At 51.4% G+C, this 18142-nt stretch overlaps 1 protein-coding gene and 1 non-coding gene across 7 annotated transcripts; one reads left to right on the top strand and one right to left on the bottom strand.

Moving 5' to 3' along the window:
* Positions 1–29: 29 nt before the first annotated feature.
* AMDHD2 (amidohydrolase domain containing 2) lies at positions 30–11618 on the top strand. Of its 6 annotated transcripts, none has more exons than XM_037034424.1 (11): positions 30–207; positions 337–473; positions 554–693; positions 8684–8738; positions 8914–9126; positions 9214–9302; positions 9384–9528; positions 9601–9708; positions 9855–9944; positions 10883–10984; positions 11369–11618. In XM_037034424.1, exons 1-11 carry the CDS (start codon positions 35–37, stop codon positions 11455–11457), a joined length of 1341 nt encoding a protein of 446 aa, XP_036890319.1. In that variant the 5' UTR covers positions 30–34; the 3' UTR covers positions 11458–11618. The 6 variants fall into 6 exon arrangements, with proteins under 6 accessions (XP_036890319.1, XP_036890322.1, XP_036890321.1 ...); XM_037034427.1 differs by having other exon boundaries at positions 9876–9944; XM_037034426.1 differs by having other exon boundaries at positions 9223–9302.
* A 4617-nt stretch (positions 11619–16235) lies between these two features.
* LOC118978908 (U6 spliceosomal RNA) lies at positions 16236–16339 on the bottom strand. Its single transcript, XR_005064803.1, has one exon. It is a non-coding gene; the product is annotated as a U6 spliceosomal RNA (small nuclear RNA).
* Between the last annotated feature and the right edge of the window lie 1803 nt (positions 16340–18142).

An 18142-nucleotide genomic window follows, 5' to 3' on the forward strand; every position in this document is an offset into this window, starting at 1 on the left:
CGTGGTGCAGTGCCCTAGTCAGCTGAGAAGTCACATGAGCGAGGCTACCCCGCAAGCTAGCCGAAGCAGTCTCCTGCGGGCTTTAGGGTCGCTCAGCTCAGCTCACCTCACGCGGTTCAAGATGCGCAACGGGAAGGGCAGTGCGCAGGCACCGGTGCTCCAGTTCACCAACTGCCGTATCCTGCGGGGTCGGAAGCTGCTCAGGTGGTGTGTGGCGCCGGTGGGTGCGGGGCCTGGCACTGCTGGGGTGGGCCTGGCGGGCGCAGGGCCCAGTAATGTTCAGTTGGGGGCGGGGTGCTGGGCCGCTGATCCGAGCCCCGGCCCCTCTGTTCACAGGGAGGATTTGTGGGTGCGGGAGGGCCACATTGTGGACCCAGAGAAGCTGTTCTTTGAGGAGCGGCTCGTGGCCGACCAGCAGCGGGACTGTGGAGGCTGCATTCTGGCACCTGGCTTCATCGACGTGCAGATCAATGGTGGGGTCCAGGGCCCGGTGGTGGAGACCCAGGGGAGGGGCTTGGAGCACTGTGCTACCTCCTCTTTTCTGTGGCCGCAGGTGGATTTGGCGTTGACTTCTCTCAGGCCACAGAGGACGTGGGTTCGGGAGTAGCTCTGGTGGCCCAGAGGATCCTATCACATGGAGTCACCTCTTTCTGTCCCACCTTAGTCACCTCGCCACCTGAGGTTTATCACAAGGTAAGGTCAGGCTCCCGACTTCATGCAAAGGGGGCCTGAGAAGCAGCTAGGTCTTTAACTTAAATATCTCTTCTCTCCCCACAAATGCCTCCTAACACTTGGATTTGACCTTAACCTGCTGGCCTCCCTCTACCTAGTCCTGGGGTCCTGTCCTCTGGTCTTTCTCAAATTCAGGTGTCCCTCTGCCTGCCTCTCTGGACCCCTACCCCTTCCCCTAATACCTCCTCCCTCATTTCCTCTCTGACTGTCCCCTTAGGCCTGCACATTGGCTGCCTCAGCACCTTCACCTGCCTCTCCTATCCTGCATTCTGGCTACCTCCAGGCTCCAGAAACTGCCTGCTGGACGGAGGCCGCTGGGGACTTCCTCACATCCTTAGCTGCTTCTCAGGCTTTTCTCCCCATAGTGTGCCAGTGGTATGTGGTAAACATACTTCCCAGGGAGAAGCTCCAGTTTTAACCCAGGCTTCCTGTGCTGCTCTTGCCTACACCCTACAGTCTCCCTCTTACCCCACACTCTCCCACTTTCTGGCCTTTTCCAGGTGAGAAGGGGGGGGAGGGAGAAAGAACAATGTGCAAGAGAAACATCAGTTGGTTGCCTCTCCCATGCCCCAGCTGGGGACCTGGCCCACAACCCTGGCATGTGCCCCAACTGGGAATCGAACCTGCGACCTTTTTGGTTTGTAGGCTGGCACTCAATCCACTGAGCCACACCAACCAGGGCTAAGAAATTTCACTTTTTATGCAGGGTCTTCACTTTGCTCTTTGACGTGTTCTATTGGGTCTCATGTTCTGTGCATGTGTGCATGCTCTTTTTTTCCAAAGGTGTGTGAGAGTAGGTTGTGTATGTGTATGTCATGCCTTCTTACCTCTTAAAACTTAATTGTTACTCAAAAATGTGGGTATTCTGTTGTGTGAGCACAGTGGGCATATTGAGTTTAGGAAAATAACAGTTATCCTTTAAACTACCGTGTTTGTTCCAGTTTTGTAGGGTTTTTGTTGTTGTTCTGTTTTGTTTTTTTCCTTTCTAATATAGGATCCATTCCAGGGTCACTGATTGCATTACCCTCGTGGGGTTTCCTCCTGGGTGTGTGGACACCCAGAGCCAGGAGCTGTGGGAGGTAGATGTGGGCTCCTGACTTTATCATCTATCAGCTGGGAGACTGGGGTATGCCTGTCCTTGAGTCTCGGTTTCCTCAAACCTAAAGTGAGAATAATAATGGTGTTCATCTTTTAGGGCTGTTGGGAGTCAGCACTGTGCTTCGTACATGTTAAGCACTTAGCAAATGTCAGCTGTGGACATCTTTCTGGGAACTTCTCCCAGCTCTCCTATCAAATGCTAAAAATCAAACTCATTTGCCTGCTGCAAACTGGCACTTGGTTCTGTTATCTCTTGGTCATCATTCCATGATTTACCCTACATGGAATCCTGGAACATGCCCGCCCTCTTGCCCGTTTGTTCTTTGTCCTCCCCTTTCCCAGTCCCCACCAGTGAGGCTTAGTAACTGTTACCCTAATGTGAAGAGTGCCCTTCCCAAGATACAGGGCTCAGCACATTCACTCACACTCCTCTCTCACCCTTATCTGCAGGATAAACACCATCCTCCCAAGCATTCCCTCCCTACCTGCAAAGGCTTTGCTCTTTCCCTAGGCACATTCCAGCCATTTGAGGCATTTGCTCACCTGCACCCCAGCTCTCTGCTTGGAAGGCCTTGCGGTGTCTAATGCACCAGCTGGTTCAGATGCTTGCCCATCTGCCCCCATAAGCACATCTGCCCATCGTGATACAGACTGTGAGGTCTTTTTCCTTAGGGAAGGACAGTAGGACTTTTGTCTTACATTCTCTCCCCTGCGCTCACCATCCTCTTTAAATACAGGTTTAAGACCTTGGATACAGAGAGTAAACTGACTTACAGTGGAAATCATGGAGGGCTTTGAATATGAAAAATAAAATTCAGGTATCATCTTAGAAACTACAGGACTGTTTACTTGGATATCTCCCCAGCTTTTAACTCCCGTCCATCCCACCTTCCTTCAGGGCCCCTTCACACTGAGCAGAACCGCACTGCCACTTTGTTAGAGTTACCCAGGTTCTTTGATGTCATGTTCTGGTCCATCAAGACCACCTGCTCTTTTTCTGTGGTCTTCCTCTCTACCCTTGCCCTTTGTTACCTTTTTAGGAGGAAGGTTTCCTTGCATTGTTCTCTGCTTGAGGTCCATTTCTGCAGAGACAAGATCATGTGCCCTCTGCAGTTTGACCTTTCCCTCTGCTTTCTTCCCTTGTAGGCCCCTCATTCCCTTCAGCTCCAGGCTGCCCTTGATACTCGGTCCTCTCTGCTTAGTGCTCTCAGTTTCCCTTGTAAAACCCACTCATTGTCTTTTCCTTAATCTTTAGTGAGTTTATATATGTCACATGGCTCATTAGGAAAAATAGCAGCCCTTCGCTCCAAGGGACAATCACCTTTAACTCAGTTGACCCTTTGGAATTTGCCCTTATGTTTAAACAAACTATGCTGGTACTCCTTGACTTTTCAGTTTATGGCAGGCAGTATACATTTACTTCCTTCCCACCGTGAAAGATAAGGATGGGCCCTCTCTGGCCCCTCGAGCCCTCTTGTGCTCTCCCAGCACCGCATCCTTCCCAAATAGTCTATTGTAATTTGGGTTAGCTTAGTCTTCCCAAATAGTCTATTGTAATTTGGGTTAGCTTAGTCGTCGGGACTGTGTAAAGGGATTGTAGCTCATTTAACTCTCCTTACTTGTAAACTCTTGTTTTCCTTGGAGCTACTACTCTGTTTACATGGGGTTTGTTTGCTTTTTTAATCTACTAACTCAATTCCAGGTTTTGTGCCCGTTGTTTCTTTCTCCTTTCAGGGTATTTAGACAGCCCAAGGTTCCATTTGTTTTGTCTTTCTGTGGAAGCCTTTGAGACCTCTGCCCAGCACAGGCTGCCGGTCTCACTGGGATGAGTTGTCCTGGGAGTCCCCTTCCTCTCACCTGGTTGGGGGGTCCTTTGGCCTCTTTCTGCTGGGTCTTTCTGTCCAGTATCCTGTGTCTTCCTCTTTGCTGGTTTATGCCTTTGTTTGGTGGAGCATAGCTTCCAGTGACTTTTGGAGAAAGGGAGGTCATGACTTGTAAGGGTTCTGAGATCTCAGAGGTCTGAAAATGTCTTTATTCTCTTGATTGATGTTTTGGCTATGTTAGAATCCTAAGTGAATAGCCATTTTGCTCTAGAATTTTATGTATTTATTTTTAATTATATTTTATTGATTATGCTGTTTCAGTGTCCTGACTTTTTTCCCTCTGTCCCCCTCCTCCCAGCACCCCCCACTCCCTCAGGCAGTCCCCACCCCATTGTTCATGTCCTTGGGTCGTGTGTATAAGTGCTTTGGCTAGTCCACTTCCCGTACTGTACTGTACATCCCATGGCTATTCTGTAACTGCCTATTTGTCTTCTTAATGCCCTCACCTCTCACCCATTCTCCCACACCCACCCTTTCATCTCTTTAACCTTTGGCATTTTAATTATAATGTATTTTGGGGTGGGCCTCTTTGCATCCATCTTGTTTGGGGCTCTCTGTGCTTCCTAGACTTGTATGTTTATTTCCTTCACCAAATTAGGAAAGCTTTCTTTCATTATTTTTTCAAATAGATTTCTGATATCTTGCTCTTTTTCTTCTTCTGTCACTCCTATGAAGTGAATGTTGGATTGTTCAAAGTTGTCCCAGAATCCTGTTTTTTTTATTGTTGTTGTTTTTATTTTTAAAAAGATTTTGTTTATTTATTTTTAGAGAGGGTAAGGGAAGGAAAAAGAGAAAGAGAGAAACATCAATGTGGGGTTGCCTCTTGTGTGCCCCTCACCAGGGAACCAGCCTGCAACCCAGGCATGTGCCCTGGCTGGGTACTGAACTGGCGACCCCTTGGTTCATATACCAGGACTCAGTCCACTGAGCCATGCCAGCCAGGCTAGCCTCGTCTTTTTGTGTTCTCTTTTTCTGTTGTTCTGATAGGTTGTTTTTTTTTTTGCTTCCTTATGTTCCAAATCATTGATTCTCGGCTTTGTCTGCTCTACTGTTGTTCCCCTGTAAATTGTTTTATATTTCAGTTAGCGTGTCCCTCATTTCTGACTGGATCTTTTATGCTGCATAGGTCCTCACTAAGTTCCTTGAGCATCTTTATAACCATTGTTTTAAACTCTGCATATGATAGATTGCTTATCTCCATTTTGTTCAGCACTTTTTCTGGAGTATTGATCTGTTCTTTCATTTGGGCCATGTTTCTTTGTTTCCTCCTTTTGGCAGCCTCCCTGTGTTTGTTTCTGTGTACTAGGTAGAGCTGTTTTGACTCCCTGTCTTTGTAATGTGGCCTAGGGTAGTGGGTGTCTTATAGAGTCCAGTAACACAGCTTCCCCTGTCATCCAAGCTGCATATCTCAAGGTGCACCCTTCATAGGGGCTGAGTACACCTCCCTCTTGTAGTTGGGCCTTGGTTGCTGTTGGCAGATCAGTGGGAGGTATTTACGAGGCTAGTTAGCTGCAGGGAGTGGCTGTGACCGTTGACCATCAACCTCCACCCTTTGTGGAGGATCAGCTGTGCAGGGGCTGGGTGGAGGCGCTTCAATGTGGCCTGCAGCTGTGCACTGGGTGTGCTGGCCTTGGGGTTTCCTAGGAGGTATGCCCTAAGATCAGCCTGTGTTTGCCCTGGGCCACCCTACCTGGGTTGTAAAGCAATCTGAGATGGCTGCTTGTGGTGCTGGCCTTGGAGATTTCCAGGCAAAGCCAAATTGTGAATCTAGGTTGCCAGTTCCAGGCCTCAAGCTCACTGAGGCTAGCTGCTGCCTGTTTGAGAGGATTTAGGAAGTTGTGAAAAATGAGGCAAGACCATTCATGTGGAAAAGCAGCTTGGGTGGGTGTGTAAGTGGGTGGGGTGGAGTCTCTGGGGATCTCCAAGGCTGGTCAAACGGTATTAGCCATTTCTTGGAGTCTTGGCTGTGGTACCAGTCTGTCAGCTCTTTGGGGTGGAGAGGGCTCAGAAAAGGGACAGTGGTCTCTGCTCACCTTAATGCCAGACACATCAGCCTCCTCCTACACACCACTAGTGCTGCTCAAGCTGCCACCCTGTCACCAGAGCCCAGAGGGAGTGAGTCTGAGTAGGTGAGTCTGTGGATTCCAAGAGGAACTGCTTGGGGTTCAAGCAGTTTCTTCCACTGACTCCGTCCCTACTGGTTTTTGCAGCCAGGCGTTGTGGGGACTTATCTTCCTGGCACTGGAACCCTGGGTTGGGGGGCCTGGAGTGGGGCTGGGACTCCTTGCTCCTGAGATATCCCGCCCGCATTTCTATCCACCACACGTGGATGTGGGCCGTTCCACGTCTGCATTTCTCCTACCATCTGGATGGATGTGGTTTCTTTAATTCTGTACTTGTCAGTCTTCCACTCAACTAGATTTTTGTCAGCGTTGAGCAACGGTGGTTCTATATTTTAGTTGTAATTTTGTTACGGTTGTAAACATGCAAAGAGTGTGCATGTCTGCCTACGCTGCCATCTTGACTGGAAGTCCTCTAGAATTGTGAAGGCATTGCTATATTGGCTTTTAACTTCCAGAGTTGCCAATGAGAAGTTGGAAGCCATCTGACCCCTGATCCTTTGTATGTGACCTGTTTCTTCCCTCTAGGAGCTTGTAGGATCTTCCTTTTGTCACTGGGTTCTGAAGTCTCAGGGTGACACGCTGGGGACTGGGGACAGTTCATCTACTATGCTAGGCTTCAGCATGCCCTTCCAGGCCCCCATCTTCCCCAAACAGAGTTGCAATCTGGAAGTTCAAGGGGGGGTTGTTTTTCTTGAATTACTTCTTTTTTTTTTAAGATTTTATTTATTTATCTTTAGAGGGGAAGGGAAGGAGAGAAGGAGAGAATATCAGTGTATGGTTGCCTCTTGTGGGTTCCCTTCTGGGAACCGGCCCGCAACCCAGGCATGTGCCCTGACTGGGAACCGAACTGCGATCTTATGGTTCGCAGGCCCGTGCTCAACCCACTGAGCTGCACCAGCCAGGGCTGTTTTTCTTGAATTATTTCTTTGGTGATTTTTCTCCCTCATTTCTCTGTCTTTCCCTTCTGGGAGTTACTCTCCTATTGGGCCTCCCGAACGGCTTCTCTCATTTCTCTCTCTTCCTTCCTTGTTGACACTGTTTTCTGGACATTTTCTTAGCTTTTTAAATTTTCCATTTCTTCTCTCTCTCCCCTTTTGTTTTTGCTTAAGTGTACATTTTTGTTAACCTAAAAATAAGAAGGGATTTTAAGGTGAGAGGCAGTCAAGGATTTGAGATTTTAAAAAATAGTTTTTGGAAAGTACTGTTTGAGGGGAAGTCCAGATACTGTTCTGATTTGGAGACAAAGGCACTGGGTATTTATGAGAAGGAAAAGGAGAACAATTACATCAATAGAAGGAAGGCATTTTTGTTGGTGTGGATAATGTAATTGTAAGTGATATTTTTAACTTTCACTTCAGTAGTCATAATAATTTCTTGTGATCTTCGCAAACAGTTCTTCGTAGCACAGTGCTGTTTAAGCCCAGTGCAAAGGTTGTTTTGCCCTGTTTTTACGATGTGAGGTAGAAGGCGTGCATGGTGGCTCCTGTGGCATGGCAACTCTACCTCCGTCTGACAGTGCTTCCATTCATTTTGGGGACACTTGCATGTGGAAGTGCGTGCTTTTCCCCAGGAACGTTCTTTTTTTCTAACATCCCATCCTTGTTTCATGGGTGTGAAACCTCTTCTCACAAGTCCTCCCCTCCTTGGGTGTACCCGTCATTTGTTCATTTGTTCTGCTTTCTGTGTGTCCTTTCAGAGGCTGGCCCATGCTGCTGGGAGGCCTCGGTCACCTGCTCCGACGGAGAGCTGTCTCAGCCCCCAGGAGCACCCAGCCTGGGGAGGTTCCTCAGGGCACCCTTAGGGTGAGATCCCTAAATCTTTTCTCTTGGACTGATCGAATCCCCAGAGAAGAGTTTTCTTGTTCTGCTCAGAGGGAACAGTCCTGACTGGTGACATTCCAGGAGCATTAAAAATATAAACTTCATTTAATTGCCCCATTATCCACTTCTACCCACCTGTCTGGTTTACTTCTCTAGACACTTGCTGGGGCACACTTGGGGCTTCAGCTGCTCTTCAGTGAGACTCCCGCTGTTGGTCCCCCCACTTCTCCAAGCACCAGGTGCTGCCAAGGCCTGAACCCCTGGGGGCTGTGGGCCTTGTTTCCTACCTGCTCCCACTGTGCTGCCCACATCTGCCCAGCTTCTACTTGCTGGACTCCCGAGTCATCCTGCCCTTCCTGTCTTCTCTGTCACACTGGGTGTGAGCCTCTTCTCTGTACTTTGTCCCAGGCTCACCCCAGGGACTCTGCAGTATCCTATGGGCTCCCTGCTTGGATGCTTGCCTGCCTGCCGGCCTGCCTCCAAGATACTGCATCGTGTGAACACTTGTCACACAGTTGACTCTCCCAACTGTGTCCAGCTCCAGGCACAGCGTGGCTGCACCATTGATGCCTGAGCCCCTGCTTCGCCCCCTCACTCTGCTTGGATTGCATGTACTCCTGCCATCGGGGAGGCCAGGCCCATCGCCCTGTCTGGGTCCAGTCCCTCAGGACATGCACTTCACTGTGTTCCAGCTGCTGCTAGGACTCGGGTCATCTTGAGGGCCAGGACAGGTGGAGCTGCCCTTAGTGTCTATGCACCTAACCCCCTGCCTGGGGACTCTCCCGGTCCTCACAGGCAGGCTGGTCTTACATCCCAAGGCCTGTCAATTCCTGGTGCTCCTGACCTTGTGTGCTGCTTGTTCTGAGTACCGTGCTTTCCCTGACCATTGGGAGTCTTTGACCGTCTTCTAATAACTAGTGGGAAGCCAGTGGGCACTGGGCTGGGCTCTGAACTTTGACCTTGGCTGGGCTGTAATCTGGGTGCTGGGCCATGGGAGGCAGGGCTTTTAACAGCTGGTTCCCCCCAGGTCCTTCCTCAGATCCCTGTGAAGAGTGGTGGTCCCCATGGGGCAGGGGTCCTCGGTGAGTGGCTGACCCCTCTCCCTGACCCTACCCTGGAATGTTCCTTGGGGACCTGTTGGCAGCCTGTACATCTCCAGATGCCCAAATGGGGCGGTAGGGCGGGCAGATGAGAGGGGCCAAAGCAGGGACTAGAGCGTGGGAGGCCTGCTGGAGCCATCTGCTCCCCTTTTCTCAGGGGTGCATCTGGAGGGCCCATTTATCAGCCGGGAGAAGCGGGGTGCACACCCTGAGGCCCACCTGCGCTCTTATGAGGCTAATGCCTTCAATGATGTTCTGGCCACCTACGGGTCCCTGGACAACGTTCGCATCGTGACGCTGGCTCCTGAGCTTGGCCGCAGCCATGAGGTGATCCAGGCACTGACAGCCCGTGGCATCTGTGTGTCCCTAGGTGAGGGGGAGTGTCACCACTGGAGGGGGCAGGCCCACTGGAGGGGCCTGGGCTGGTTGCAGAATCTGACTCAAGGCCCCTGTGCAGGGCACTCAGTGGCTAACCTGAGGGTTGCAGAGGAAGCTGTGCAGAGCGGTGCCACCTTCATCACCCATCTCTTCAATGCCATGCTGCCTGTGAGTGCTGCGCAGCTCCCGGGTGGGTGGGATCTGAGGCTCCTGGTATGGCTCAGCATTCTCTCTCCTGACCCTGCCCAGTTCCACCACCGTGACCCGGGTATTGTGGGGCTCCTGACCAGTGACCGGCTACCTCCAGGTCGCCACATCTTCTATGGCATGATCTCTGACGGCATGCACACCAACCCTGCTGCCCTGCGCATTGCCCACCGGGCCCATCCCCAGGGTGAGCAGCTGGGCAGGGTGGTGGCAATAGGAATACCAGGTGAGGCAGGTTCTGAGGCCTCTTCATCCCCAGGGATGGTGCTGGTCACTGATGCTGTCCCTGCCCTGGGCTTGGGCAATGGCCGTCATACGCTGGGGCAGCAGGAGGTGGAGGTAGATGGGCTGACGGCCTATGTGGCAGGTGAGTGACCCTTGTCCCCACTGGCTGCCCACATTAGAAGAGCCCCTCAGCCCATTGGGTGGGATGCAAGAGCCTCGGTGATCCCTGCTAACCCACACCCCATCCAGTGTACCTGGTGGCCCCCCATTCCCCTCCCGGCCCCCCAGAGCCTGTTCTCTGCTCTCAAGGCACGAAGACACTGAGCGGCAGCATAGCTCCGATGGATGTCTGTGTTCGGCATTTCCTGCAGGCCACAGGTCAGCAAGGCTGGTGTGTGTGCGTGTTGGGAGTGGAGGCTGCATCTGAGAGAGGCTGGAGGGAACAGTGGGGACCACCAGGGTCCTGTGCCCACATCCCTAGTCTGTCATGTCCAGTGGGGTTCCATGGGGATGGGCACTGGTAATGTGGCCAAGAACCCACCCGTAGGGAGTTTACAGGCAGGGGGAGAGGAGGACAAGCGAGCAAATGGCTGGAACTCAGGGTGACAGGCACCCAAACCATGGCATCTAAGGGAATGGTCTTGGCCTGGGACCTATGGGATTGCAAGACTTGGCAGGTGTAGAGCTGTGGGGAGGTGAAAGGGACCAAAGCGGCAATTAAGGCTCCAGGGTTGAGCTATGTGGCCGCCTCGGGGGACTGTCTGTTCCAGGGAAAGTGGGCAGAGGGTATCTTTGGTTGGCTAAGCCCAGTGGGATGCTCCACAGCACCCAGGGGAGGGTTGTTATGCGGGGGGCTGAGGGTCACCAAGATCTAAGGTTCTGCTTAGAGCAGCAAGGAGACAGGCTGGGAGGCAAGAGACACTGTGGCCTGGCCTGGTCGGGGGGAATGATACAGGGGATGGAGAGAATTGGGTTTATTTTATTCCTTGGTGGAGGGTAGGGGCAGAGCATCTAGTCCCAAGTGGCTTCATGGATGCCCAGTCTACTACTTTGTAGTGGGGTGCTCTCCCTGGGACTCAGGCGGAGGAGGGGCCCACGAGCATTTGGGTCCATATGGTTCCTGCAGGGCTGGGGTGGGCGAGTGGCTGGGAACAGTGGGACTGAGGGACCTTGTCAACCTGCTGCAGAGGCCTGGGGTATGTCCCCCAACCCAGTCCATAGGACTTGGAGCTCCTGTGCTGTGGGGATGGGGGAAGGGGGGAACCCACAGGGCCAGCTGGGGATTGAGGATGTTACCCACTGTGTTTCCTGAGCAGGCTGCAGTGTGGAGTCCGCCCTGGAGGCTGCGTCCCTGCACCCTGCCCAGCTGCTAGGACTGGAAAAGCACAAGGGAACCCTGGACTTCGGGGCTGATGCAGGTTAGAGCCCTATGTGGAGCGGCCTGAACAGCCAGAAGACTCAGGAGTTCTTGGGAGGCCTGGGACAGGAACAGGGAGGGCAGAAGAGTGAGACCTTCCCTATGTCCAGGCAGCCTTACCTGGCCATCAGCCTTGGTCTGGCCCCATTTTCCCATCAGACCAGGCTTTCTGGCATTTGAGACAAAGCCAGACAAGGTACTGCTGGCACCTTTATCTCTTGTCCCCCTGCTGCCAGGAATCTTGGCTCCAGGCCCTCAGTCTATGCTGGTTCAGGGCATCCTGTACAAGTTGTGTCCCGGACCTTGGTTTCCTTTCGGTCTTGGGCTGGGGATAGTGGGGGCAGCCCCACCCCTGCCTTCTTCTCACAGTGCATCTCTGACCCAGACTTTGTGATGCTCGACGACTCCCTCCACGTCTGGGCCACCTACATCTCGGGCGAGTTGGTGTGGCAGGCAGAGGAGGCCCGGCAGTAGGCAAGGACTACAGCTGGAAAGGACACCCAGCCCCATCTGGACACTGTCAGTGCTGGGTCGTGTGGGAGCTGGTCTCTGGGGAGTGAGTAGGAACCCTGTCTCAGGTGGATGGCCTTGGCTCTGGAGGCAGCTGGCTTGGATAAACCTTGTACCCCACAGGACTTGCCTGGTCTCCGAGTTTTGCTTCAAAGTGGGCTTCTTGCTGTTTCCACTGTCACCCTGATGGTCCTCCTGGGGGGTGGGGGGTGTTTGTGGCTTAGGGTTGGGAGTGGCTGGACTCTGGCTCAGCTCGGCCCTGGGAGGAGGCTTTGTGGGGTCCATGAAAGTGATGGCAGGGCCCCTTTCTGTTACAAGGTTGTGTCTGAGGTCTGCAGACCCATGGGCAGGCGTGTCATTTGGAAATGAATGAAGACTGGAGCAGGGAAGCCACGGGCAATACATTGGAAAGCTGAAAGTTGGCAGGAATGGGCTTGGGGACAGTGAATATAGACAACTCCAGAAGTTTGATTATTGTGTGGGCTGAAAGGAAAGATCCATCTTGGAATTTTGAACAGGGAAGTATTGATCCTGGAGACAAATTAGATGGGCAGGGAAGGGCCTCAGGTGGGCACTGCAGAGGTTTGGGAGCCCAGGTGTATGTGAGGGGTCCTGTGGTCTTGCTCTTTACACCAGAGTTGTGTAGGGCCTGGGCACACTGTCCAGCAGCTGCTCCCCTACCTTCAGAGGAATCCATGCTGGCCCCGGGACCCCAGGCTCCTCAGCTGGGTGCAGAGGGCATGGTTGAAGGGCGCCTGACCTGGCTGTGGCCGCTGCTTCGTTACCTGCCCAGCCCCACTCCATCTTCTTGAGCCCTCAAATCACTCAGGCTCCAGTTCTTCTGGCATCTTTTTTGAACAACCCTGTCTCCTGATCCCACTCCCAGGAGGGTGTGATGAGCCATCCTGCGCTCTGGTGTTTGCACGGCTGTGGGCGAACCTGTCTGGTGTTGGTGGGCAGTTCCTGCTCACCAGTGTCTGTGCCCTGCAGCTGGAGCCCACCTCTGAGTCTTGGCCCTGGCAGAGGTCCCCAGGCGAGGGCAGGTTAGAAGGTGAGCAGTGGTTGTCAGCTTTGTGGTGCTGCCAGGCCTTGTCCTAGTGATCTGTGGGTATTCACTTGCTCCATTTCCTGCCAAAAATCCAGAGGGGTGTCCTGTTTGTTGTCCAGGGCACTAAGTCCCAGAGAATGTGAGCATCAGGGCCAGCATTTGGCCTGGACAACCCTGGGAGTCTCCCTTAGACCTGTCACTAAGACCTGTCTGGGTGGAGAATCATGGAGGGACTGGTTGGGACTGATTGAGATGGTGGCCAGCCAGGTGACACCAGAGATGACAGGCGTCAGCTCTGGCTGGGAAGAAAGAGCACTTCAGGCAAAGGGAACTGCCCTACAAAGGCCAGTGACACACAGGCTTAGTGCCTTAGAGAACTGATGGCCACTGGGGCTGGAGAGTGGTCTAGGGATGAGGACTGGAGCCGGGCCCCGCAGCTGTTGCAGAGGAAGTTCAGAATGGTTGGGACAGTGGCTGGAGGGTCCTTTTTTTTCATTTTTATTTTACTTATTTTTTAAAGATCGTATTTATTTTTAGAGAGAGGGGAGGGGAGGGAGAAAGAGAGGGAGAGACATGTCAATGTGTGGTTGCCTCTTGTGCACCCCCTACTGGGGACCTGGCCTGCAACCCAAGCAGGTACCTGACTGGGAATCAAACTGGTGACCCTTTGCTTCACAGACTGGCACTCAATCCACTGAGCCACACCAGCCAGAGCTCATTTTTATGTTTCAAGTTGTGGTAGAATACACATAGCAGCGACCATCTTTAGCATTTTTCAGTGTACCGGCTCTTGGTGTCAGGCCACACACACACTGTTGTGCAATCATCACCACCATTTCCAGAGCATTTTCGTCACCCCAGACGGAAATTGCACCCATTGAACACTAACCCAGATTCCCCCTCCACCAGCCCTCGCACCGGCCTGCCCACTTTGGTTTTGAGTCTGAGGCTGCCACTGTATGCCTTCAAGTTGCTAGGGGGTGTCGTGCTACCGGTGGCAAGGAGGCCCTGAGGGGCTGGCTGTGAGGTAGCAGTGAGACCAGAGACAAGTGAAATGGGAGGACAAGCTTGCTGTAGTGTGGGTGTGAACCAGGTGGGCAGAGGTGGTGATGCTGGGTTTGTCCCTGACTCAGTGGTGAGTCAGGGTGACTCACTGAAAGGCTGGGATGGGACCCCTGGGGAGGTGACTGGTGTGTCCCCAGCATCTCCCTGGCTTGTTTAATGTGGGTGAATGGGAAGACCCCAGGGCCGACTTTTGGTTTAGCGAGAGCCTCCTGGACTGCCAAGTTTGGGAGACCAGTGGCTTTCACTTTACACATATAGACTGTGCCAACCACATGGGGTCCCTGATGCTGGAGGGATCCCTTTTGAAGCCTCTGGCTCCACATCAGGATGACAAAGACATCACAGGGGAAGGTGCACTAAGGGCTGGAGGCTGACCATCGGAGAAGGGATTTAGCAGTGGGGGGTTGGACAGCAGCAGCCACACCCCGGAATTGGGGCTGGGTCTGAGCAACAGGGCTTTTACAGTGAATCTGTGGTAGGCAGTTAAATAGCATGAGCAGAGTAGGAAAGGTAGCCACATGCCACCAGAGCTGAGAGCCCCAGGTGCTTAGCAGTGGGACAAAACTGTAAGTCCTTTCATTACCCTCCCTTAAGCAATAGCCCCTGGAGATGATGCCAGGCCTCAGCTGGGTTTCAGCTCCAGACCCAGAGAAGCGAGCTGCAATGACTAATGACCCTCTACCCTGGTGCTAACCAATCAATGATCACAACCCTGAGGAGCTACAGCCGGAAAGCAGGTGAATATTCTGAGATCCATTCCTGAGACCTCCATATAAAAGCCCTCAGTACTGAGGACCCATAGCAGTTCCATGGAGCACCCCCAAGCCTTTCCCTGTCCCCTTTCCCCCCACGCGCGTTTTCCTTGCCTCTTTCTCCTGAGCTGCAAGGGCCTTTATTTTGCTCTGTAATTTGTATCCTGAGCCCATTTCTTCTATGGCTCACTTCTACCTCTGTGACTTTCTAAATAAACTTTCCCTGAGAGTAAGGGTCTTGTCTTCATTCTTTCTGAGCCAGAACTCCAGGACCAGTCTGACTAGTCTGACCAGTTTTGCCCCCAAAACGACACAGATACAGTTGGCTCTGCTGTACCCTGGGCTGGCGGCACCCAGAGGCACTAGATCAGTGTGGAACCTCAGATCCAAGATGGGGTACAGCACACTAGGAATCCTTTGTGAGGGGTGGGGCTAGTTAGGATTTCCAAAGGGAGGCATGTGCCATGTCAAAGCAGCAGGGACACGCATTGTCCTCTAAACCAGTGAAAGGGTGGCCTGGAAGCCAGGAGGGCGCCTGGGAGCCTGAGTCCCAACACCCCTCACCACACCCTGCAGACCAGACGTGGCCTCAACCTGCCGGGTTCCCACCCCTGCACTGCTTCTGGGGCCACATCATGCTCCCCCTTCCATTGCTCCTGGTTACCTCGTTTCCCACCCCATCATGATCCTAAGGACCACCAGACAACGCAAACCTACTTATCCTCCGCATTTCTCTGAGGGTGCCAAAGCCCTCCACCATTAACAGCTGGCACAGTTGCAATGTGATTCTGCACTTTTTTCACATTTCTGTTTGGATTTGTTTTATAAACTGGCATATGTAGTACTGTGCCATTTACTTTTTTTTTAGTTAAACGTGAAGTGGAGGAATATCTCTCACATTTTTTAAAAGATTTTATTTATTTATCTTTAGGGGGAAGGGAAGGAGAGGGAGAGAAATATCAATGTATGGTTGCCTCTCATGCGTCCCCCACTGGGAACCGGCCTGCAACCCAGGCATGTGCCCCTGACCGGGAATTGAACCGCGATTCCTCGATTCGCAGGCCCACGCTCAATCCACTGAGCCACACCAGCCAGGGCTATCTCTCACAATTTTAACAAGGTAGCCAGTGTTCTCCAAACTGGAGGTTCCCTAAATTAACAACCAACCAGTGTATCCCAACATGGCCAATTCCATCTCTTCTCCCCCCACCCTAGCTGCTCCTGATTCCTGACTCAGAACACATTAGGTAATGGTGCTTTATGCCTTTAAGTTTTGCGGTAACTTGATCCACATACACTGTCTCTTGCCAGGACTGAGGATTGGACTGGCCTGGCTTGGGCTTTGCACCTTGGTTGCCATTCAGGCCCCACAAGAACTGAACTGTCCTTCCTTCCTCTCTCAGCTGCCACACTTGCCCTGCTCCTGCTCTCTGCTCAGTCACCTTTCTCAGGACCACATCACCCCTCCCCCTCACCCCTTCCCTGAGGGGCGAGCCCTGAGGTGGGCTCCACCTGCTGCCCCACTAGGCTCTAGTGTTCACTGTGTTCTTTCTCCCCTTCCTCTACTCTGAGATACTCAAGAACTGCATGGCCATGCTTTGTTGTAATAGGCTCTGATTTAAAAAAGAGTTAAAAGACTCCAGTTTTATATTCTGTACCTTGTTTTGCCCTCAGAGCTTTGCCCTGTTCTTTTCAGGAACTACATAGAGTTTTTCAACCTGGATGTATCAAAATTCATAATTTTGTTGATAATAATTTTGGTTTCTTATTCAGTTTTTATGTCACATTAAAACTGACGTTGGGAAGATCCACGCACAGCTTTACATTCATGACTGAGAGCTTCTTAGAATTTCCATGAACAAGACAGCTACGTTCTTTAAACTATGGAATGCTTCACCAATTTGCCTGTCATCCCTGCTTGGGGGCCATGCTAATCTCTGTGTAGTTCCAGTTTTAGTGTATGTGCTGCCGAAACAAGCACGCATTTTATTACTCTTTATTTCCATCAATGATAAAGAGGCCAAGTGGTTCTAAAAAGGCTTGTAATGAGAAACAGAAGCCCTGCCTCAGTCTCCATACTCGTATTCTACTTACTACAGGTTTGAATGATCTTGTGGTTTATGTCCAAATTCTTAAATAATATCTTTATTACTTTAAATTAAGATACTTGATATATTGATTCATCATTTTTTATCTATTGCCCGTCTGGGAAAAGTGAAGAGTCAACTGATTCCTACTTTCCTTCATCTCCAGGTCCTACGAAGGTGGAGTGTGATGATTACTGGTTGAATCAGTGCATCTGTACTACGAGTAAATATCTGACAGCTGAGATGAGATGAGTTGAGATGCCTAGGAAACTGTGTTTACGCTTATTCTCCAGTATGGCTGTTTTTCTGAGGTTTTCCTCATCTCTCTGCAACCCAGGCATGTGGCCTCCCTGGGAACTGATCAAGAGACCTTGCCAGTCAGGGCACACACAGGAATCAACTAATGAAGGCATCAATGGGTGTTTCTCACTCTCCCTCTCTCTTCTCTCCACTCTCTCTCTAAAACTAGTCTGTAAGTTAATTTAACAACCTTTACGTGGTGAAACCCACTAGAGAATCTATCATTTTCAGTATTTCTCTGAAGCCCTTGAGTGTGTGCGTTCCCCATTCTTGCCCAGGATTTCTCCTCACTAACTGTGCAAAATTGTACCAACTCCCTGCACACTCCTGAGTCCTTACTTTGCTGATTTTCTTTCTCTCCCACAGCACTTACTACCTTCTAATATCCCATAAGATTTGTTTATTATGCTTGCTGTCTCCACCCCCACCCTGAACCACAAGCCAGTGGTATTGGAGTCCCACGAGGGCAGAGATTTTTGTGTTTTGTCACCAACGAACAGCCAATATCTTATCACAGTGCTTGGCATGGTGGGGACACTCAGGTGGGGACACGTATTTGCAGAAAAGACAAAACCCAGGACTCCCGTCGTCATCCTCCTTCGAGTTCTCCTTCCTTCTTCCGGATCTCATGCCTACTGTCTTGGCTTATTGGCTCATTTAGACCAGCACAACCTTCAGTAGGTTTCTGAGCAAAGCTGCTTATGAGATACACATTCCACAGTAGAGGTTATTGATGTTGCTTAATGTGCCCAATGTTCCCAAATGTTGGGTGTGGCTTGGTATGGCGGCAAGGACTGGCATTTACCTTGACCTTGTCTTTGTGTCCACCGAGAGTGAGAGCATCTGGAGAGGGGCTGGCAGTGGGCAATTAGCAGCATGTATCAAAAGTCCTGAGAGGAATGCCTGCGCTTTGACCCAGCAGTTTCATCTGCTAAGAAGTTATACTAAGGAAATAAGTAAGGGTATGCCTGGATTTAAGTGCAAGGCCTTGTTCATGGGGGAAAAGGCTGGCAACCACTTCACTGTGGTAGGATGGAGCTTTATCAAGACATGGATCTATAAGCTCTGGGCTACGTCCAGTAGAGTTCTCCTGGATGATACATTGTTAAGTGAAAAGGTGAGTATCAAAGCAGCAGGAGCCCTTCTGGGGGACAGGGGTTATCCCTGCCTTTTATTTTTTACTTTTTAAAAAGATTTTATTTATGTATTTTTAGAGAGGGGAAGAGAGGGAGGAAGAGAAATATCAATGTACAGTTGCCTCTCGAGCACCCCCTACTGGGGACCTAGCCTGCAACTCAGGCATATGCTCAGACTGGAAATTGAACTGGCCACCCTTTGGTTTGAAGGCCAGTGCTCAATCCACTGAGCCACACCAGCCAGGGCACTTTTATTGTTCT

The sequence above is a fragment of the Sturnira hondurensis genome, unplaced genomic scaffold (assembly GCF_014824575.4).
Source record: "Sturnira hondurensis isolate 20B ecotype Veracruz unplaced genomic scaffold, ASM1482457v3 Scaffold0022179, whole genome shotgun sequence".
In the NCBI taxonomy this organism is placed as follows: Eukaryota; Metazoa; Chordata; class Mammalia; order Chiroptera; family Phyllostomidae; genus Sturnira; species Sturnira hondurensis.